The sequence below is a fragment of the Pholcus phalangioides genome, unplaced genomic scaffold (genome assembly GCF_987345545.1).
Source record: "Pholcus phalangioides strain wild (caught in Gottingen) unplaced genomic scaffold, Ppha-v1.0 ptg000043l_1, whole genome shotgun sequence".
Classification (NCBI taxonomy): domain Eukaryota; kingdom Metazoa; phylum Arthropoda; class Arachnida; order Araneae; family Pholcidae; genus Pholcus; species Pholcus phalangioides.
In genome coordinates this window covers 1,722,868-1,743,935 of record NW_028301629.1, presented here as the reverse complement: position 1 = coordinate 1,743,935, position 21,068 = coordinate 1,722,868, and the positions used below count along the sequence as shown (strand labels likewise).

The 21,068-nt window shown below is 42.9% G+C and overlaps 1 protein-coding gene across 1 annotated transcript; it reads left to right on the top strand.

The window, feature by feature from the left end:
- Positions 1–13,018: 13,018 nt before the first annotated feature.
- LOC149063780 (uncharacterized) lies at positions 13,019–15,396 on the top strand. Its single transcript, XM_089255595.1, has 2 exons — positions 13,019–13,144; positions 15,046–15,396. The coding sequence occupies exons 1-2, from the start codon at positions 13,019–13,021 to the stop codon at positions 15,394–15,396; spliced, it is 477 nt and encodes a 158-aa protein (XP_089111721.1).
- Positions 15,397–21,068: the final 5,672 nt, after the last annotated feature.

Genomic DNA, 21,068 nt, shown 5'->3' with positions numbered 1-21,068 from the left:
TAAATGTGGATAGTGACCAGAGTAGATCGGCCAGAATGAGATGGTTTCAAGATTTTGGATGAATGAGTCTTCTTTTGATGACTCTTTCTTTTGCCCATATATATATATATATATATATACGTTGCTCCAGCTCCATTCATATCTCCGGACCATTAATACCGATGGAATTGGGTGAAGATCTGGAGAAAGTAAATGCTGTGTTAAAACTCTCGGTTCGCGAACAACAACAAAATGACTCAGTTTACGAACTAATCCCGACGCAAAAAGGCCTATATCCCGAAGAGGAAGCATATTTCACAAGTCGGAGATAACAATTTTTTCCCGACAGAATCTGGTTGAACAATTGTCTCATCATGTTCCTAATACAAAGGTTTTTAACAGCTGGCTGATGCGAGGACATATTCTGGAAAGAGAGAAAATTCAACTGCCCCTGCGGGGTATCGAACCCGCGTAAACTTTCCGGGGAACGCCCTTGACCGCTAGACCAAAGAGGCTCCACACATCGGTCCTTTCCTTACATCGCTTTAAAGTGATTGCCAGCGATAAATGCTCTTGTCTTGAGCCTGGCACGCCCCTGCACTACGCCACATGCTGTCCAGAAACGACACCCTATCACTTCCGTTCGCCGACTGCCCATCTACACAGACCATGGATGCTTGGCATACTACGTCGAGAGGAATCAAAGGAAAAGATAAGAAAAATGGTGAAATTCCTTGAGGAACATCCCGAGAAGATAAGTTGCATCTCCTCCAGCTCCTGCAACTCCGGTACCAGCGCCGTTAAGGAGATCGCCGCGTCTTCACCCTGACAGTGCGCTGGTGGCACTGTTTGCGAGCGAGGAGCAGGATGAATCCCAAACCTAATTAATGACGTCTCGGAGAAATTAGACTGACTGTATTGAACTGCCGGATTGCAATGAGGTGCTCTGCCCTTCTTGTCATTTGGTACAATATTTGATCAATCAAATTTCTGATTGCGCCTTTTGCGATACGATTTTTATACAACTTTCCATGATTATTTATTATCCGTGCCCGTTGCACTTTACTTTAACTTGATTAATTTGATTCTTCGATTTACATAATTTTTGATTTCTTTGCACTATATGTAATCTTTGACGTATCAATAAATTTTGGTTTTACCGGAGATGCCCTGTTCCCCCCCCGGAGGGGGGGGGGGCGAAGTGCTTACGTTGCTTCTTGCGGCAGAGCCTGGGTGTCTCGCGGTTTCTCCAGTTTCTCCAGACCAAAGAGGCGATGAATATCTTTCCTTAGAGCTCGTGTGCACTGAACGGACACCTTACGTGGACGGTCGGACTTAACTCGGTACAAAGCTCACACAATATGTATTTATTATGTATTATAGGCCTATATATATATATATATACACACACAATGAATCTGCAAAAGACTAAAGCTATGTTCAACCCCCTTTGCGTTGAAGAGGACAATCTTGCTCAACAACACAGAGATTAAAGAAGTAGAAAGCTATGTATCCCTGGGATAAGAAATTACCATGGACAACGGAATCATTAATGAAATGAACAGAAGGACCAGGATTGGATGGAGTACCTTTGGCAAAAACTGTATAATTCTGAAGAGTCACATGTCATTACGCCTGAAAAGAAAAGTTTTTAACTAGTGTGTGCTCCCAGCACTGACTTACGGAGCTGAAACATGGACACTCTTCAAGCAAAACGATGCAAAGGCTACAGACAACTCAAAGGAGCATGGAAAGATGTATATGTTAAGCATCACAAGGAGAGACAGAAAGCGAATCACTTGGATAAGGGACCACGCAAAGGTATATGTGATATCAAGGAAAGAATTAAACGTTTGAAATGGAAATGGGCTGGACATATTGCAAGAAGACAGGACAACAGATGGACCACAAGTATTCTAGATTGGTATCCCCCGTGGTGTTAAACGTTCAAGAAGGCGTCCCCACGCAAGATGGATTGAAGGGATGAGGAAAGTGGCAGGACTCAACCTGATGGCTAAGCATCAGACAGAGCAGAATGGAAAAATTTAGGAGAGACCTTCATATCCAGCAGTGGAATGGTTGTTGTTGTTGTTGATGATGATGATATATATTGAATCAGAACACAGCATGCAGCTAAGCTGAGCTGATAGATGCTAAAAAGTAGAAATCTGGGAACCACAGTCGAAAATATAAACTTTGTCAGGAATTTTGGTAATCAATTTGGGCCTTAGAATTATTTGGAATCAAAGTTCCTATTTCTTAAAGGAATGGTTTCGTTGCATTTAATACGATGAGTTAAACGTTTTTGTCAGTCTGGAAAAATCCCGTTAAAAAATAATGTTATTTATTATTCATTGACGATGAACTCAACTGCCATTCTGATCATTTTTAACACACTTTGCAGTTCAGTTGAATTACGAAGCGTAAAATCTCGTCGTCCTGCTTAAGCTCAAGAAACGTCACTTCTTTCGATAGACCAAAATGTTATGAATGTAATTGCAGCACACAGACCCGTAGCCAGAAATTTCGTTTGAGCGGGGGGGGGGGGGCACTTGCATTTCGGGGAAGGGGAGGGAGGGAACCAACCCCCGCACCCCCCAAGTGGGGTGTCCTCCCCTTGGCGGATGATTGGCTGATTGGCGTCGGGGTAAGATGATCATCTACCATTGTGAAGGTTGCTGTCACGGTCCCGGGTTCGAATCCGAGGGAGGACCAGAAGATATTTTCAACAACGAGCTGGAGGCGACCACCGATAGACACCGCCTTCATTTCCAACCCATCTAATTAATGGCAGCAAATTGCTCTATAGCGATATGGTCAGAGTTGGTGAAGCAGACACCCCTAAGCCCTCAAAGCTACGGCCTTGACAGCACACATGGCATTCGTTCGTTTTGGAGTAATTTGAAAAATTTTATGATAATTTTTTTAGTCGCATGTAAAAAAACTTGCATTTTTAATTGCAATTAATTGAGAAGAACTCCCATTTTCGGATATTGGTTCCAACTGACCAAAATTTAATGTATTTGTATGCCAAACCACACATCTCCCCAGACTTCTTCGAATTCAACTTACACGCATGGTTGTCGGTCCCTACAGTCGCGGCTGTGGCAGTCGAGTTGGTCATAGTGACGGACTCGCACCGCGATGACCCGAAACCGACCATAACCAACACCACCTACAGAAGGCCTCCGCACGGGGCTCGTGACGTCATTGAGGAAGGTCATTTCTCCTAATGCCATTGGATACATTGCAAAAAAAGGTAAAGATATTGCATGCTTCGGCCTGCTATATCCAATATCAATAGGTGAAATGGCTTTCTTTAGTGACGTCACGTGCTTCGTGTGGAGGCCGACTTCTATAGGTGGTGTTGCCATAACTCCCACTCTTTCCACGTAGCGAATATAACGTATCGCGAGGACGCGGATTCGAACACCACCGACACCGACGCCACTGCCACTGTGGCTGGCGGTCGGCTGAAGTTTTTTTGTTTCCGAATTCGAGGAGCAAATGTTAGCCGATCTCCCCCGTTAAACAGTCTCACCACCGGGGGCATCGGAAATGTTTCGAACCTGTGGGTGCTCGTGTTGAGCTTTATATTGGAAATTACGATTTCTCAATGAATTCTTGGGGTGCTCAGACCCGTGCCACAAATTACCGTGGGTGCTCGAGCACCCGCAGCACCCGCGGCTCCGACGTCACTGCTCACCACAGATAGAAACAGACCGATAACGTACAAATATTCAGTTATTACACTCCACTCATAGTTAGAAAAATTGATAGCGGCAATATAACAAACATTATGCAGAAACAAACTTCACGTTAGGTTCTCAACACATACACGAACAGCTTCCAGCATGGTCCAGGTGTTCTTCAATCGCCTGCTCACATCTGCGCATTGAGAAAGAGCAGCGGGTCATGATCTGGTTAAGAGGATGAGGGAGGCGGGTCACGATTTCGGAGAAACCTCCAATCACATTTGCAAAAATGCAATTGAAGGTTCAATGCATTTTTTGTTTTTAGCACCAAAAATGCAGAAAAATCTTGAAAATTCCACAAAAAGAAATGATTTCTCGACGTCTGAAACTAGTAAAAAAGGAGAAAGAATCACAGACTTCTTCGGAAATTGAAAAATAACGAGCATTAACCTCGTCCTTTGCCTGCGTGTGACGCAACCTTCCTTCAACTCATTCTTCCCAAGACCAAACCTCGCCCAGGATCCGAATCCAAGATCACAGCCGTGCCCAACCCATCTGGATCATTGCCACTCACTAAATTGGGGAAAAAGAGAGAGACAATAGTATTTTGTATGGGGGGGGGGGTGTATGCATTCTTTTCCCTCCTCCATCTAATTCCAACGATTCGCGATGGCGCCACTGACCGACCTTCAGATGTTAAAGGCCCTTTTGTATTAAGACAAGGTGAGGTTTTTTTTCTTTCCCTCAGCCCTGTGAGCTGAGGAAGGAATCAAGGGCGACGAACCAAATTACGGCGAAGGATCATAATAATAATGATGATAATAAACAAAACCGGGTTATTGGTTGCTCGAGGATAGCACGTGACGACACCTCGCGGAAAAAAATAAAATAAAAACGAATGGATGTTGGTGTGTGTGTAAGGAAACATCAATCGTCCTCCATGTTGTTTTTTCTTATACTCGCATTTCTTTTTAAATTGTTACAGATGTAGATCACATGCATGTTCAGTTCTTTATGGTGATCCTAAATTACATGGAAGCGATTTCTTTTTTTCCTTCATGTTTTAAACGGATATCCCATTGATCCAGATGCATGTAGTTAACTAAGCATGATTAAGATGCGTAATTGGGCCATAATCATTTTCTATGGACAGAAACGGCGCTTGATAGTTGAATGTGACCGATATTACTGTGCATTTATGATATATACCGACTGTGAAATTGAAATTGTCCCGTTCTGGACTAATCGTTGATGCCATTGAAATAAATCTATTGTACAGGCTGTTAGCTTCCTTCCGAGGACTTCCCCCAAAAAAACGATTACGCGGTTAGTAACATCCCCAAATAATTATACAAAGTGGCTTATCGAATACATAGAGAGTGGTTCCGAACTCCACATGAAACACTTTGAAAGAGAACGACCGATTTAACCACTTTCGAACGTGATCTGGAATCAACAGATGGCAACGATCACCAGCGCTCCAAGTTCGTGGGGTAACTTTCAAAGCCATGGTGTCTGGATAATTTTGAATATTTATATGCAAATACATAGGCCACAACAGGCGAATTGCCCCACAAGGCGGCTGAAAGAATTTTGTCCATAAAAAATATAGATATCAAATACAACCAAAATTAATGCGAAACGCCTCTTGACGGTCACCCCACCCCGCACGTGCTGTAATGCCATCTACTACGGGCAAATAATAAGAAAGTTTTCACTTTTGAAGTTTCAATAGTAATTCCGTTTCTTATGGTCACTTCCCTCTTTTACGGACAAATCTTTTTGTCCCGCTGATTTCCGGAAAAGAGGGCTTTCACTGTATTATCGTCAATTTCTGAACATCGGCCAGATTTCGAACGTTGGCCAGTTAAGGGAATGCCTGGGCTTCATACATTCGTTGAAGCAGACACGTGGACTGTTTTCAAATGCATCACTAATAGTAGTACCAATGGTGATTCCTGCTAATATACAGGGTAATTCCTTAAAGCAACTTCGCCGCATTTTACCTCCGAAGTGTTGATCCTAGAAGTGAGCATATTCAACACAAATCAAGTCTCTCTTCATAATTGAAGCCTCGACTGACCACAAGAGCAAACGTAGCTCGCTCTCTTCTCTGCATCCCCTCAAAACCAAGTCTATATCCCTCTGTGTTGCTATAGTCTCCAGAACCTTACAGCATACTCCAGGGCGAGTCAAACTAATCCTTGGAAAAACAGAATAATGACTTTAAGGAGGGGGGACGCGAAGAGACCTGTTTTTGAATGAAACCGAGCATTTAATTCGGTTTTTGACCACCACTGAACAATTTTCAGAAAACCTAAGCCACTCGTCAATGAGAATTCCCAAATCGGTGATTCTATGCATCCGAGATATTAATACCATTCAACTCGTAATGCATCTGACACACCTCCTGTCCCACCCCTAACTTCGTAAACCGGACTCCGCCACCGCACTCAGTACAGAACTGACTAGACTCGGAAATAAATCCCGAGTCGAGAGCCAGCGTAGTTCAAGGGGTTACCCCTTTTAATGTTCGTTGTGGGGATTTTTGCTAAAGCTACAGAGCTATAGCCTTCAACCGCAGGACTTAATTCTACACAACGGCAGCACTAAGCTGAAGCCCCACCCTACACGCAAGGGTGTAGGGTGGTAGTTAGGTAAAATACCTAACAGTAAGGTGAAACTAATCTGTCTCACGACTGTCCCATTCAACTCGTAAGTGAACCGTGGGTTGTTCGAACAAAAATCAGTGGCCATGCACTTGTCAAAGATTATGGTCCATTCATTAGCTCATGATGCATACATGTTCATAAAATCTCCCTATCACTTTGATTCCCGACTTAGATTCACGTCATCTACGAATTTTCTAACAATCCCATCGGCATCGTGGTCGAGATTATCGATTAAAAGTAAAAAAAAAATAAGTACGGGCCCGAAGACACTTCTTTGAGGAACTCCACTTTTGATTTAACACGTGTTCAATCAGAAATGTTCCCGCTAATCATAGCCCGTTGGGACCCATCTCTTAACCACGATTCTATCCAATTCAACAAGTTGTTCTCAATGCCAATCTCGAGTAGAGACGTTTCAAGTGTTTACCATGTTGGACCCGATCGAATGCCTTTTGAAAATCAAGATATAAAAATTTTAATCTTTTTATATTCTTTTTATGCCGAAATGCCCCTCGAGAAATTCAAGACATTTTGGGTGACCCCACGTTATTTGAAACCTTTAGCCCCGTTCACATGTGCAATAAAACATCCCGTTAAGTTCCCGATAACGGGGATTTTCGCTACAAACCATTCACATGACGTTTTAGTTTATGGCGGTGATCTATCTTTTCTTTCCGGAAGCTGTCACTGGTTACGTGGGTTGAACGGAAGTGGCTGATTCAAGATGGCTGACGAAGGAGCTTACAGTAGTTTTCGCGGCATAAAGGATTATGGGAGAGAAGGTCGGTGTCGACCACCAATCCACAGAAAGATGGGCTTTTTTTGATAAGCTTCTCTCCCACCTTTTTTTCCCTACGAGGGGGAAAAAAGTTGTCCTGTCGGTAATTATCACCAAAGCGACCCCCAATCTTGCATATTGTGAACGGGGCTTTGGTTATTGAAAGTGTGTTTCTCTTAAGTCAATGGTGGCAGAGATATCTCCTGTGCAAACAGTTTGGGACAGCATGTTATTTTGACCGGTATTAGCATCAGTATCCCGCATATTAGAAAGTTTGGTGTCATACAAAAAGCCTGAATGAATGAATGAACGCCAGAACTTTGCCACTGAATTTATCCCGTTGCCGAGATCTCTTCCAGCTCAGCTTCGTGGCAAAGTCCGGAACACTCATAAAAGCTTGAAATATTCAGTTACTTTCCCCCCACGAATTATACAGTGCAGGTAAAATTTTATGGAGGCAATAGCCGACAATAGTTATGGAAAACATTACCATATAAGAAAACATGTGTCGACGCCTACATACTCAAATGCCCCGTTCACAAGTGTAAGATTGGGGGGTCGCTTTGGTGATAATTACCGGCATGACAACTGTTTTCCCCTCGTAGGGAAAAAAGAGGTGGGAGAGAAGCTCATCAGAAAAAGTCCATCTTTCTCGGGGTGGATTGGTGGTCGACACCGACATTCTCTCCCATAATCCTTTGCGCCGCGAAAACTACTGTAAGCTCTTTCGTCAGCCATCTTGAATCAACCACTTCCGTTCAACCCACGTAACCAGTGACGGCTTCCGGAAAGGAAAGGGGGATTACCTGCATAAACTAAAACGTCATGTGAATGGTTTGTAGCGAAAATCCCCGTTACCAGGAACTTCCCGGGATGTTTTACTGCTCATGTGAACGGGGCTAAAATTGATTTCATAATGACGCTTTTCATAAGCAATGAAAGGAAACGAGCAAATGTCTAGAAAATTCACTGATAAAAATTCACGGCCACGAAACTACCGTGGGGAAAACTCACCAATTCATCGGTGAAAGCTAGTGGCTTCCGAAGTAAGCGAGGTATGTTCACGTAAGCGACTGACCTAGCGAGAGAGTGACCGAGTGAATGATCGATTATGCGAGGAGTGAGCGAGTTAGTTCAAACCTCCTTTAACCACAGCTCCTATAACTCTAGCTATAGATGGCGATAGTCAGTTGCCATATTTATTTATGCGGCACTTGGTTTACTGTTCCTTTTAATCCCATACCCGCCAATTTGGACTGAATAAAGCAGTTGCTCTCAAAGTTTTGGCTCCTTTGACCTGACGATGATATATCACCAGGTCACTCATTCATTTTTTCACTCGCTCGCTCAATTGGATACTCATTCATTTAGCCGTTCACTCGTTTACTTTCACCAATGGGTTTTTTTTTTAAGTAACCATCTAGCCACTGATTGATCAATATCTCTATCTAAGAGATACCTCGGTATTTTGCACCAACCGACGCTTGGTTTGTCGGGTGAGTGTTCCGTCGATAAATTGTTGATGAATTACCTAGTGAGCGACTGATCCGTAGATGAATTGTTTATCGTTGAATTTTCTAATCAGGGTGAATATTACGTCGATAAATTGTTTTTCGGTGAATTTTCCAAGTGGCGAATGTCCGTCAATGAATTGTTTGTTGTGAATTTTCGTAGCATTGAATGTTCCTCTCAATGAATTGTCTCTGTCGGGGTGAATTTTCCCCAATATTGAATTAATGCTCAGTGCATGAAATGGTTTTTTTTTGTGAATTTTTTCCTAAATTGATCCGTTGATGAATTGATTTTGGATGAATTTTCCCATCGGTGATTGTTCCGTCGATAAATTGTCTGTCGGTGAACGTTCCGTCGATTAATATTTTGTCGGTAAATTTTCCTACTGGCGAATGTCCGTCAATGAATTGTTAATTTTCGTAGCAGTGAATGTTCTTCTTAATGAATTGTTAATTTTCGTAGCAGTGAATGTTCTTCTTAATGAATTGTCTCTGTCAGGGTGAATTTCCCCAAAAATGAATGAATAATCCGTTGATGAATTGATTTTGGGTGAATTTTCCCATCGGTGATAGTTGCGTCCATAAATTGTTTGTCGGTGAATTTTCCCAGCAATGAATGAATGCTCCGTTTGTTGTTTTTGTGTCGTATGGATCATCTCGAATGAATGTTTTTCTGTGAATTTTCATAGCGATGTATTGTTGTTTCTGAATTAGTAGCGGTGAATTGTAGTTAGTGAATTTTGGGACGGTGAATGTTTCGTCGATGTTTTTTTCTAGCTGTGAGTTATGGATTATTTGTAAATTGAGGTTGATGAAGTCAAACGGTAAATGGCAGATTAAATGTTTCTACAGACTGGGCACCCTTCTGTTAGAAAACTGTAAAAATAGAGGTACTCTTGCTTCTTCAATTCTTACTTCATCTAATTCACGCGAAAGTTATAGTCAACGCTAACGTTAAACTTATCCTATTCCGAAAATTGTCTTTTCGACATCGTTGAACAATACACGGGAACTCATTAAACACCAAACCCAGAAAGACGAGATCAAAAGACGTACACATACAACGGCGACCAAAAAAAAAAAACAAACCTCCCACCTCTATTTTTTCGCCCCAGAACCGCTATTCAGAAGATAAATGCATGGAAAATCATTACACGCTTTTTCTTTCTTCGACGCAAATTATGCTCAGGGGCTATTCGGCTATTTTCTTCTCTTATTATAACCCAGTAAAGCTATTTTTATAGCCTCGGAAGTGATTCAAATATAGCACAGTGACAAGCACCCAATAATACACTTCTCGCTCGCTATGACCGTATTACCTGATGAATACAGCGGTGTCACTCTCTCTCTCTCTCTCCACCCCTGGAAAGTACATCGTTGTATCAAAAACTGCCGTAGGATACGAGAAATAGTTCCCATGACAACACATGGAAAACATGTAACTTCAACATCAGTTTCTATTCCCCATTTTTACAACGTAAAATAAATTTTTTTTCCCCTGATCTTACCGCGGGCTATTTCGATCGACAGAATATCACTTGTAAATGAAGCAGATACGTTGAATTTGAAAGATTCCAAAAACAATTTTAATCCAAGCGCGGATCCAGAGGTGGGAAATGGGAGCCAGAGCAAGTGGGGCGGGGAGAGATAAATTATCCTTCCCTTAAACTACGAGATGATCCAATATAGATGAGATTAAATACGAGAGATGATCCACATACACCTACACAATTGGCTTCTCCGATACGTCACCTGGAATCCGCCTGCCTCCGCTCCATTCGCATCTGCCTCGGCTCGATTCTCAACTGAAGATATCTGCCTCGGCTAACAAACCTCGGCCTACAACTGCCTCGTAAACTACAGGAGGAATAATACTAATGCTTTAGTAGGCCTATACAGGGTGTTCTGTTGATGGACCGACAAACTCAGAGGGTTGTTAGTAGGCATCAACAGGAACAAAAATTGCAATGGAACATGGTGTCGCAAACCACGCTGAGAGGGTGAAAATCGCGAAAAACGCATGCTGGCTCTGAGTCCAGAGGAGAAGAAAGGTGGATGTCAGTTGATCGCTGAATGCGTTCATGGGGGGGGGGGGGGTTCACTCACAATATCTGACGCAAGCAGCGTCGCGAAACGCATGCGCAACGGTAGGATCACTCGCTGCGGCTGACGTAAACTGCTTCACTTGCTTACTACCGCAATAGCGCTAATTTACGTCGTCCGCAGCGCGTGATCCTACAGTAGAGCATGCGTTTCGCGACGCTGTTTTCGTGAGATATTGTGAGCGAACCCCCATGAACGCATTCAGCGATCAACTGACATACACCTTTCGTCTCCTCTGGAGTCAGAGCCCCTTTTTCCCGATTTTCAACCTCTCAACGTAGTTTGCGACACCATGTTCCATTGCAATTTTTGTTCCTCTTGATGCCTATTAACAACCATTTGAGTTTGTCGGTTCATTCACAGAACACCCTGTATACACTGGCATAGCAAGAAAACAGTTTTGTAACCTTGAATATCTATTTGTATAAGCGCATAATGATATTTGCTCTCAATATGCATTGCATTCATACTAATGTTTTTTCGTAATATAAATAATATATGTGAGTAATTCAAAAGTGAATGCCCAGCACTGTCAACGGAGGCTCTGTTTGATTATTCCCGTCGCAGTGGAGGCTCTGTGTGTTTTGTCCTGTGTGTGTGTACATAGGCATATTCTGTAAAAAGGGAAGCAAAATTGCTCAGCACTGTGGACAGGGGCTTTGTTTCCTCGTTTCGCATCACAGTGGAGGCGTTGCATATATTTTGTATGTATTGTGTATTTAGATCATTCTCGAATCTCTCCCACCTCAACATGCCAACTTCATCTCTTCTTACTTGCCACACAAGTCTTCTCCTCACTTCTTTTGAAATCCCAGGCTGCGGTCTCCAGCCCTTATGTGCCGCCGCTGTGGTGGTCGAGTGGTCATAATGACGGACTCGCATCGCGGGGATCCGGGCTCGAACCCCACCGTCACCGCAGTGGTGGTCGGCTGAAGTTGGTTTCCTGTGGTTCCCAACTTCGAGGCGCAAATGCGAGCCGTTCTCCCCATTAAAAAGTCTCGCCACAGAGAGCAACACGCCTACAACGATAAATTATTCAATCATTACACTTCACTCACAGTTAGAAAAACTGGTGGCAGACGGCAGCACGACACATAACAAGCGTTACACGGGAACAAACTTCACGTCAGGTTTCACTACACGTACACACACATTCCCGCATGTACCAATTCGTTAGAGGTTCCGCAGAGGAATATGGACGATTTGCATGTGTGGTTTACTAGTAGTAGTAGCCTTTATGTGCCACCGGACCACCACCAACGGAATTTGACTGTCGAGTCCGGACGTGCCAAGAACGCTATAATATCAATTTAGATTTCGATTCTTAGATCATGATTTATCATAATTATTTCGTTGATTTATACTCCTGTAATTGGACTTGTTATTCTGTTATACAAATTTATATAGATATATATACATACATATACATATTTAATAAAATTCCGGATGCATCCATCTTTCGGGAACGCTTTGATATCTCCTTGAGATGGGAAGCGGAGTGTGTCCGGTCCTTCAATGTTCAATGCCTTGGCTCCATTCACAGCTGAATATGCCTGCTTTTGCGCCATTGGCAGCTGAAGGCGCCTGCATTCGCTCCATTACCAGTTGAAGATATCTGCCTCAGCTGCACTCACAGTTGAAGATGCCTGCCTCAGCTGCACTCACAGTTGAAGATGCCTGCCTCCACTCTAATCACAGCTGAAGACGTCTGAATTCACTCAGTCGTGCATTCAGGGGCCCTAGAGCCCACCAATATGGGGAAGATTTGTCTGGCCTATAAAATACGGGATGTTTCAACGAATTTACACGATTCGCCTCTCTTGGCACATCGTCCTGGATCCGCACCTGAGCGAAGGCGAGCATCTTCAGCTGTGCCTCAATATCTCATGCCCCCTTAAAACTACACCGTTTTAGTCAAAGCGGCTCGAGATTCAATACAGCTTTGGTTATAGCAAAAAAAAAACCAAAGAAAACAGACGTGAGATACGAGTAATGGTTGCCACGACAACATGGAACTTCAACATGAATTTCTACTCCCTGTTTTTGTTATTTTTCTTCCTAATCTTATCCCGTGTCATTTCGATCGACCGAATATCCATTGTAAAGCGGTTATTGCGATTTTCTAAATATTTCAGAAACTGTTCACAAATCAAGCTTTCATTTTTTAGCAGCAACATTTTTTTCAAGTCACCGCGAATAGCAAGTTCGTTCGATTAACGATAAGTTTCAGCGCCGATTTGTTTCCAAAGAAAATTCCGGACGAGGGTTCGAACCTGGAAAATGTTCCGCGAAGAACAACAACAAAACATCGCTTACAAAATCCGGAGGGGTCATACCAACTTGCTGGCGAATCCGATATACGCGCCGGAGAGCGAATGGATGTCGACGACCAGCCATGATTTCAAGGTGAGTCGAGTCTTTTATTAGGATTCGTCAACGAAATGTGAGTCATGTAACAGATAGCAACATTAGATGCCACTGCTCTGTCTCTGTATCAGATACAGCCAAATATTTTCCTCCAAAAACAGAGATGAACCTAACCCTTTAAGCGACAATGACGAGATATTTCGCCTTTATAAAAGCCTCTTATTTCAGCATTTATAAGCCCACATGGTTTTGTAAACTTTATTTCTCTATGGAAAACTTTTCCTTATACCCCTTAGTTTGAACCTGTTGAAAATCGGGAAAAAGCCTACGTCATTAAAGAAGACATTGCATTTTTATGGGCGGGGGGGGGGGGGTTAGTGATTCTTAATTTCCGCTTAAAGGTTAAAACACTGTGAGGCCAGAGACAACCGTTTCATTCAAGGGAAAAAAAATGGTAGAACCAGTTCAGAGACTGCGCATAAGGCTTGCACCACCCAGAGATAGAAGGCCACCGCCGGGTTGCCTTAAACGTCATTAAGACTACCTAGTAAGTTTGCCACATTTGAAACACAGCATCCTATTTCGTTTCTTCTTATTTTGGCGTAGAATCGTCTTGATTGACTCACGAATCGCATAGTGATTGGATGTGGGGCATAGAAGTCGCCAATTCTGAGCCCAATAATTTCTTTTTCGCACAATGATGCTACTGGCACGAGCAGGGAATTTTTTTTTCCCGAATATTCTAAGGAAAAATAGACTACTTATTGACGTCACAAGCAGCGTGCGGAGGCCTTCTATCTAAGGCCCCCCCCCCATCTCACTATGACTGCACCCAGCCATCCTCCTCGGGCAACCAATAATTTATGGCTCTTTCAATATAAAGGTCACAGAATAATGACGGAACGGGAGGCTTCCCCCCCCCCAAGCGTCTTCCTTTGAAATTTCTGCAAAAGTAGAGGAAAAAGTAACGCGGTAACGAACCAGCGCCAAGACCCGGTCATAGTGAGAATCGGGCTATAAAGTCCTTAGAGTTATTTTGGTGACCTACAGAACTGGCTAGTAGTGCCAAGGCAGGTGGGTGGCTGGAGTTGGCTTTCTATGGTTTTTACACTTAGAGCCTGTCTCCAGAACACACGTTTCGGCATGTTCCGGTTCGTTAGAAATTCCGCAGAGGAATGTGTACGCAAGGGTGCTCAAAATTTTAGGACTGATGCCACTTCATTGACTTATAAACATGGCGCGAGTCACATGAGTGATCTGTAAATGCACCACGCCAGTTGAGTGACCCGTGACCTATAAACGTACTGCCAGCAACTAAAGTGAAGAGAAAGTGGAATAGCGCTCTAGGTCAATTAAGTGCCAGGAACCCCTCAAGTGATGGGTAAATGTGCCGCAAGAAACATAAATTGAATGGTAATGTGCCACGGACCACTTGACTCATCTCAGTAGCAGCTGAAAAAAATCACTTAAGAGATCTAGATATGTGCCGCGGGCAACCTAAGTGAGCCTAGAATAGTGCTCCTGGTCGCTTTAGTTAACTGTGAAAGTGCCGAGGCAAAGTGCTCTGAAAATGTTCCGCGGGTCACTTAAATGTTTTGGTTGTGTATTGCTCGATTCATTTCTACAAAATTAGGTTTGAGGTCGCTAGCTACATTAGATGATTCCGAGGGCGACATCTGGCCAGCGGGGTCATTGGTTGAGCATGTATGATGTACGGTTGAAAATAATGACATTGAGGGTAAAGGTGAATACGGCATGCCTCTTACCATAACACATCATACTGACCCCTTTAGCTCATTTGGGCCCCAGAAGTCCTCGGAACATCTTTTGAAAACCTCAGATCGAAATTAGCGTGTCCCCGTGGTGTATAGCTGATCTTGTTTAATTAATAATTGACTGAGAATTCGATGTCTGATCCGCGTTAATGTCTCTTCCCACAGCCCAAGTCACTGGACAAGATCGAACGGGGTAAAAGAGCTGTCGCCTACGAGAAGTTCTTGTACGAAGAGATCGCCAAGAAGATAGCCAAGGAAGTGTTCCGTCCACCCTCGCCTCCGACGTACATCAGCACGACCCACGAGCAGTTCGCAGTCGAAGGTTTTGACCCGGACAAGGAGTTCCAGTGCTCGCCGGACCGTTCGCTCTACCTCGAGAAGCCCATCACGTACTGGTCGGAGAACAGGAAGAAAGTGCACGGGGTCAGCACCGCGATCGGCAAGGGCACGTTGTTCCCGAGGAGGGAGGGTTTCACCAAGCCACTGGGCTCGAGGCTCGACGAAGACGGGCTCTGACTCTCGTCGGCGGTCGTCGCGTTTTTGTGTATTCGGAGTCTAATAGACTAGAAATTCTTCCAGGCCACCATCATTAAACCAGTTATTATTATTATTAATAATCAGTTGGCACTTTTTAATTCGTGTATTTCGTCTTCATCCGGGTGTGGCGTGAGAGTTTAGATCAGTGATTCCCAACGTGGACGTTAACGCCCCCTGGGGGACGATGGAATGTTCCAGGGGGGCGGTAGATGTTACGGGTGTAACATAGGATCCTATGGGTTAGATTGCGTTGGGGGGCGATGGGAGAAAAAAATTTCTGAAGAAGGGGGCGATGAGACCAAAAAGGTTGGGAAACTATGGTTTAGATGATCACATGGATTATTCATGATATATGCCATATATACTGAATTGATTTACCTCCAGATCTCTGCTGCACCTGAATAGGTGATGTAATCATCTCAATTGTAGGCAACCACGTAAACATGAACATGCGCATTGCACTCCCTTCCACTACCCCTACATAGAGAAGCTGACAGGGGTTTCAGCCTTTTGAATGTATGTATCATATGTAGTGCAATGTGCATTTTTGTGAGTCAATGGTGCCCCCCTTAAAGGGGCCTCCACACTGCTTTTGTAAACAAGTCTACGTTTTTTCTTTCGCGCACATGCCAGTATGGATCTCTGACTCATTTGAAACATGCTGTTTGATTGTATTGCATTGCTGTTCAATCATATTCAGTGTGTTGCACATATCTATGAGAGGGGTGCCCTCAATAAAGGACGTTACGCGACGGATGTTGGGAGCGCTACAGAAGGATTGGTTCGAAGTGGGGCCCTCAACATTTCGGAACTTTCACAGGCACGAACCATCACCTCCTAGAGATAGAAGGCCACCGCACTCTGCTTGTGACATCAGTAAGTAGTCTATTTTCCCTCAGAATATTCAGGGGAAAAAATTCCCTGCTCGTGCTAGTATTCAATGTTGTGAGGAAAAGAAATGATCGAGCTCAGAATTGGCGATTTCTATGCCCCACATCCAATCACTATGCGGCATTTGTGAGGCAATCAGGAAGATTCGACGCCAAAATAAGAAGAAACGAAATACGATGCTGTGTGGCAAACTTGCTAGGTAGTCTGAATGTCGTTTATCGCAAACACTGCAGAGGCCTTCTATCTCTAGGAGGTGATGCACAAACTCGCCCATTCCCCGCAGCACTGAGCTTATATCATAATAGCCTGGTCGTGCTCGGTTCGTTCAGTCTAGTTCTGTTCTTGGGTCCGACATGGTCTCGTCCCTCTTCGGGGCAATGGTTAAAAATGCTGATTGGCGATAAAGGCTGGACTTTTCAGATTCAAAAATAACAATGACCCTGTTTCTAGGATGAAACCAATTTTTCTTTCGTTTCTCTAAATGTAAATTTACTTATAAAGCATACATAGCCCAGGGCCTATCGAAGAACTCAGCCTAGAGACCCGGCTCCAGGACGTGGTGACTACGAGCACAGTGCTGCATTTTAGTCTGGTTTCAAACGAGTATGGTTGCAGGTAACTGAAATTCAGGTGCATCAGTGGCGGAAACACTAGCACTTATTTGGTGCAGCCGTTCAAGGAGAACGCAAAGCACTTTGCACACAAAATGAAATATATAAAGAGGCACGGATAATGCAATGATGCAGAACTGCAAGGGTGCACGAAGAGGATACCGTGGGATTATTTTCGACTATCAAATTGCACGGAAAGTGATTACACCAGTGCTCTCCCGAAATTATGACAGTAATAATAGCAGAAGCTGTACGATCTCTCTCAAAATATCACGATGTACCCGGGGCAACCTTCCATGTGGGCGGTCGGCTCAAGCGCTTCTTAACAGCATCGTGTTGCAACGGTTGAAGTGATATTCAACTCTCACAAGAGAGTGAGACCTCTCTCTCTTACCTGACTGAAAATATCATTCAACCAATTTACGTACCTGCTGTTGAAAATAATAGTACGACATGGTACAACCATGCAGAACCTCGAAGACCCTCCCTCGACACGTCTTATTTTGAAAATAGTACGATTATCATGCAGGTCCGTGTGCACTCGATGTCCCGGAGACGTGCCCTTGTAAGATCATGCGTAAAGACGACTCTGGCTCGGCCGAATGAATGAAAGCCAGAACTTTGCCACTGGACTTATCCCGTTGCCGAGATCTCTTCCAGCCAAGCTTCGTGGCAGAGTCCGGAACACTTTATGCTCTGGCTCGGCTGGAGCTCTATGTCGGGTATTTTCATTTTCAAATAAATTCTGGGGGATGGCAGAATACTACGCACGATATTTGTGTTCGCAGTCAGTAACCTCACTGTCTTCAAAGTTTGGAGCAGGTGACGAAAAAGGCTGTGATCATAGCGAGCAAAGGGCGAGACAAGCACCGTAACAAGCGTCTGAGGTGGACCCTACTTTGGGCTAAGGCGTAATGTAAAGAAGAGCGAAACTCATTCTCACCTACATCTCAGATCAGAAGAAAACTTATCTGCTGCTTTCAAGTGACGTCTAATCGTGGAAATAAGAGCAGGATAGGGACACCGATTGGCTATAACGATAATAATATCACAGACGTTACGCCTATGCTCAAATATGGTGCATGAGGCAACTTGGCGGTTTCAAGTTCTACTCTTTAGGCAACATCATTGGAAAACGTATTGTACTGAATTTCATGAGAATTTTGTCCCGGATGTTCACCGAATGCTTTGGGGGGGGGGGGGGGTGTATATCCAAAAGCTCGAAGCAATCTTTCCCGATAATTGAGCGCCATCTAGTGATCATAGAACTTGATAATTCAGAATTGTTTCAACAATCGGATGGGTACCAAAATGCTCTTTATAAAAAATTATAAGACTACTTTATATATACAAAGACTATTAAAACAATTAAAATTTATTCTTTATTTCGAGAGAAATATATTTAGAAATTCGAACATTCTGAAATATCTCATAGTTATTGCTAAAATTTTAAATGTGAAATTTACTTGAACAAATAAATTTGTAAAATGCTAAACCCTGGTCTGGCAAATGTAATTATTGTTTATAGTAATCGATTATTAGTTATGACATTATAAAATCGAAATCGTTAGTTAATCAATATACCATTGGATTTAGTTTTATTGTTAATTAACGATAAAACTAAATCCACCGGACTATTTTATGATTAATTGTTGTTTTTTCCAATTGAAAATTAGTTTTGACAATAAAAGCGAAAAAAAAACCCTGGGAAGTTTGCCACATTTTGAAACACAGCATCCTATTTCGTTCCTTCTTATTTTGGCGTAGAATCTTCCTGATTGGCTCACAAACACCGCATTGTGGTTGGATGTGGGGCATAGAAATCCCAATTCTGAGCCCGATCGTTTCTTTTCCTCACAACGATGATACTCGCACGAGCAGGGAATTTTTTTCCCCTGAATATTCTGAGGGAAAATGGACTACTTACTGACGTCACAAGCAAACTGCAACTGCCGCGGTTTAAGCGATAAAGCTGGAAGCGGTGCATCATGGACGTATCCCTAACAAAATAAAATAAATGTCCTGGACACATCGTAAAGATCTCTTATGAATACGTGATGATCCAGCACCACCTAGATATAGAAGGCCTCCGCAGTCTGCTTGTGACGTCAGTAAGTAGCCCATTTTCCCACACAATATTCAAGGGGAAAAATTCCCTGCTCGTACGAGTATCATCGTTGTGAGGAAAAGAAATGATCGGGCTCAGAATTGGGATTTCTATGCCCCATATCCAATCACTACGCGGTGTTTGTGAGCCAATCAGGAAGATTCTACGCCAAAATAAGAAGAAACGAAATAGGATGCTGTGTTTCAAAATGTGGCAAACTTGCTAGGTATAATCTGAATGACGTTTATGGCAACCCGTGTGGAGGCCTTCTACCTCTAGGAGATGCTGGATGATCATGTTATATAAAAAAACTACACGTTTGTATAACAGGACGAAGTAGTTCGAATTCATGAACATTTATGCGGATTCGCAATGGCTAGCCTTTATCGTTGCAATGATGTCTTTAAGGGGACACAGGACCCGTGAAAGTAAAGAAATGCAGAAAAATGCAGAAAAATGCAGAAAAATGTAGCCTAGGTTCAAAAATTCATTACAAACTCCTGATTTATCCAATTTGTTCACATTTTTGAGGGTCAGATTTAAAATGTGTGATTTTATGTGTATCCATCAAATTTGCAATATATTTGTTTGTTTGTTTTTGTTTACAAGCAAAAGTTGAAATTTTTTTAATGATCATGCACACACACTACTGCACATGCAATTTCATCTGCCCCCCCCCCTTTTTGTGTAATAAAATCAGTGCCGTCATCAGAGCATCATGGGCTCCCGGGCCAAGTGATTTTCTGTGAGGCCCTACCTAACAAATTCTCAAAAAATTCAACCACTTCTCATTTTCTCTGAGCCCCCTCTTCTCTCGAGGTGCCCGGGTGGGCCCATGCGTTAAGACTGCGCTGCCTAAAATGTTTGTTTAATGCAATGAACAAACTTTATCTTTTAGAGATATGTAACAGGAAAGTATTTTTGAAAATTTCAAATTATATGAAATTTTTAAAAATTTAAATAAAAATTTTAAATTTCAATGGATATATCTACCATTCTAGTTCATTTGATGCGCCTAGGTAAGGGACACATACCAGACAAATTCCATGGAAATAGGAAACACCGTTCATGAGATATCATTCGTGCAATGACAAGAATTGATGTTTTGAGAAAAATGTGTTCAAAGATTGTTAAGTATGAATTTTTGTGCAATAATTTCTTTCCTCAAACCAAATACCTTACAGGTTCATGAGAATAGCCTCAATCTTCAATAAGATAATCAGTTTTTAACATTGTCATCAAGTTTTCATTCTAAAATTTGCCGTTTTAATGCTTTGAGAACGCCGGCCGCTTCAAACACTCCGCACACAGCAAGTTGAAAAAAACCACAGATTGGAGAACCAAATGAAGGCAAAAACTCACTTGAATTTATTTTGCAGTCTGTATTACGCATTTAATGTGTTTTGCGAGCAACATTTGAGATGAATTAGCAACAAACCAAAGAAAACTGACAAAAAAGATGTTGACATAATAGTCGAGGGCTCGTTGATTTTTCACTTTCTGGTACAAAAAACATTGTCAATGTTTTTTTTCCCATATAAATAGTGGTAATACAAGATTCATTGAAAGACTGGTTATTTGGGGAGATGAAGATTACAAGGAACAAAACACTGCCCCACAAGCATTCGAACCCCGGTCTCTCGCTCGCTGGACGAATGCTCTACCATCTAAGCTACGAAAGGAGATAGAACATTTCAACTTTGGAGCGTATATATATGTTTGAAAGGCTTCTTACATGGATGGCGGCAGCATTCAACTAGTACCTCCAAGGTTGAAATATTATATGTGTTTCCATAGCTCAGATGCCGCTGTGGTGGTCGAGTGGTTATAGTGACGGACTCGTGATGCGAGGATCCGGGTCCGAACCCCACAGTGGTGGTCGGCTGAAGTTGGTTTTCTGTGGTTCCCAACTTCAAGGCGCAAATGCGAGCCGATCTCCCCGTTATAAAGTCTCGCCACAGAGAGCAACAGTCCTACAACGATAAATCATTCAATCATACCACTTCACTCATAGTTAGAAAAACTGGTGGCAGATGGCAGCA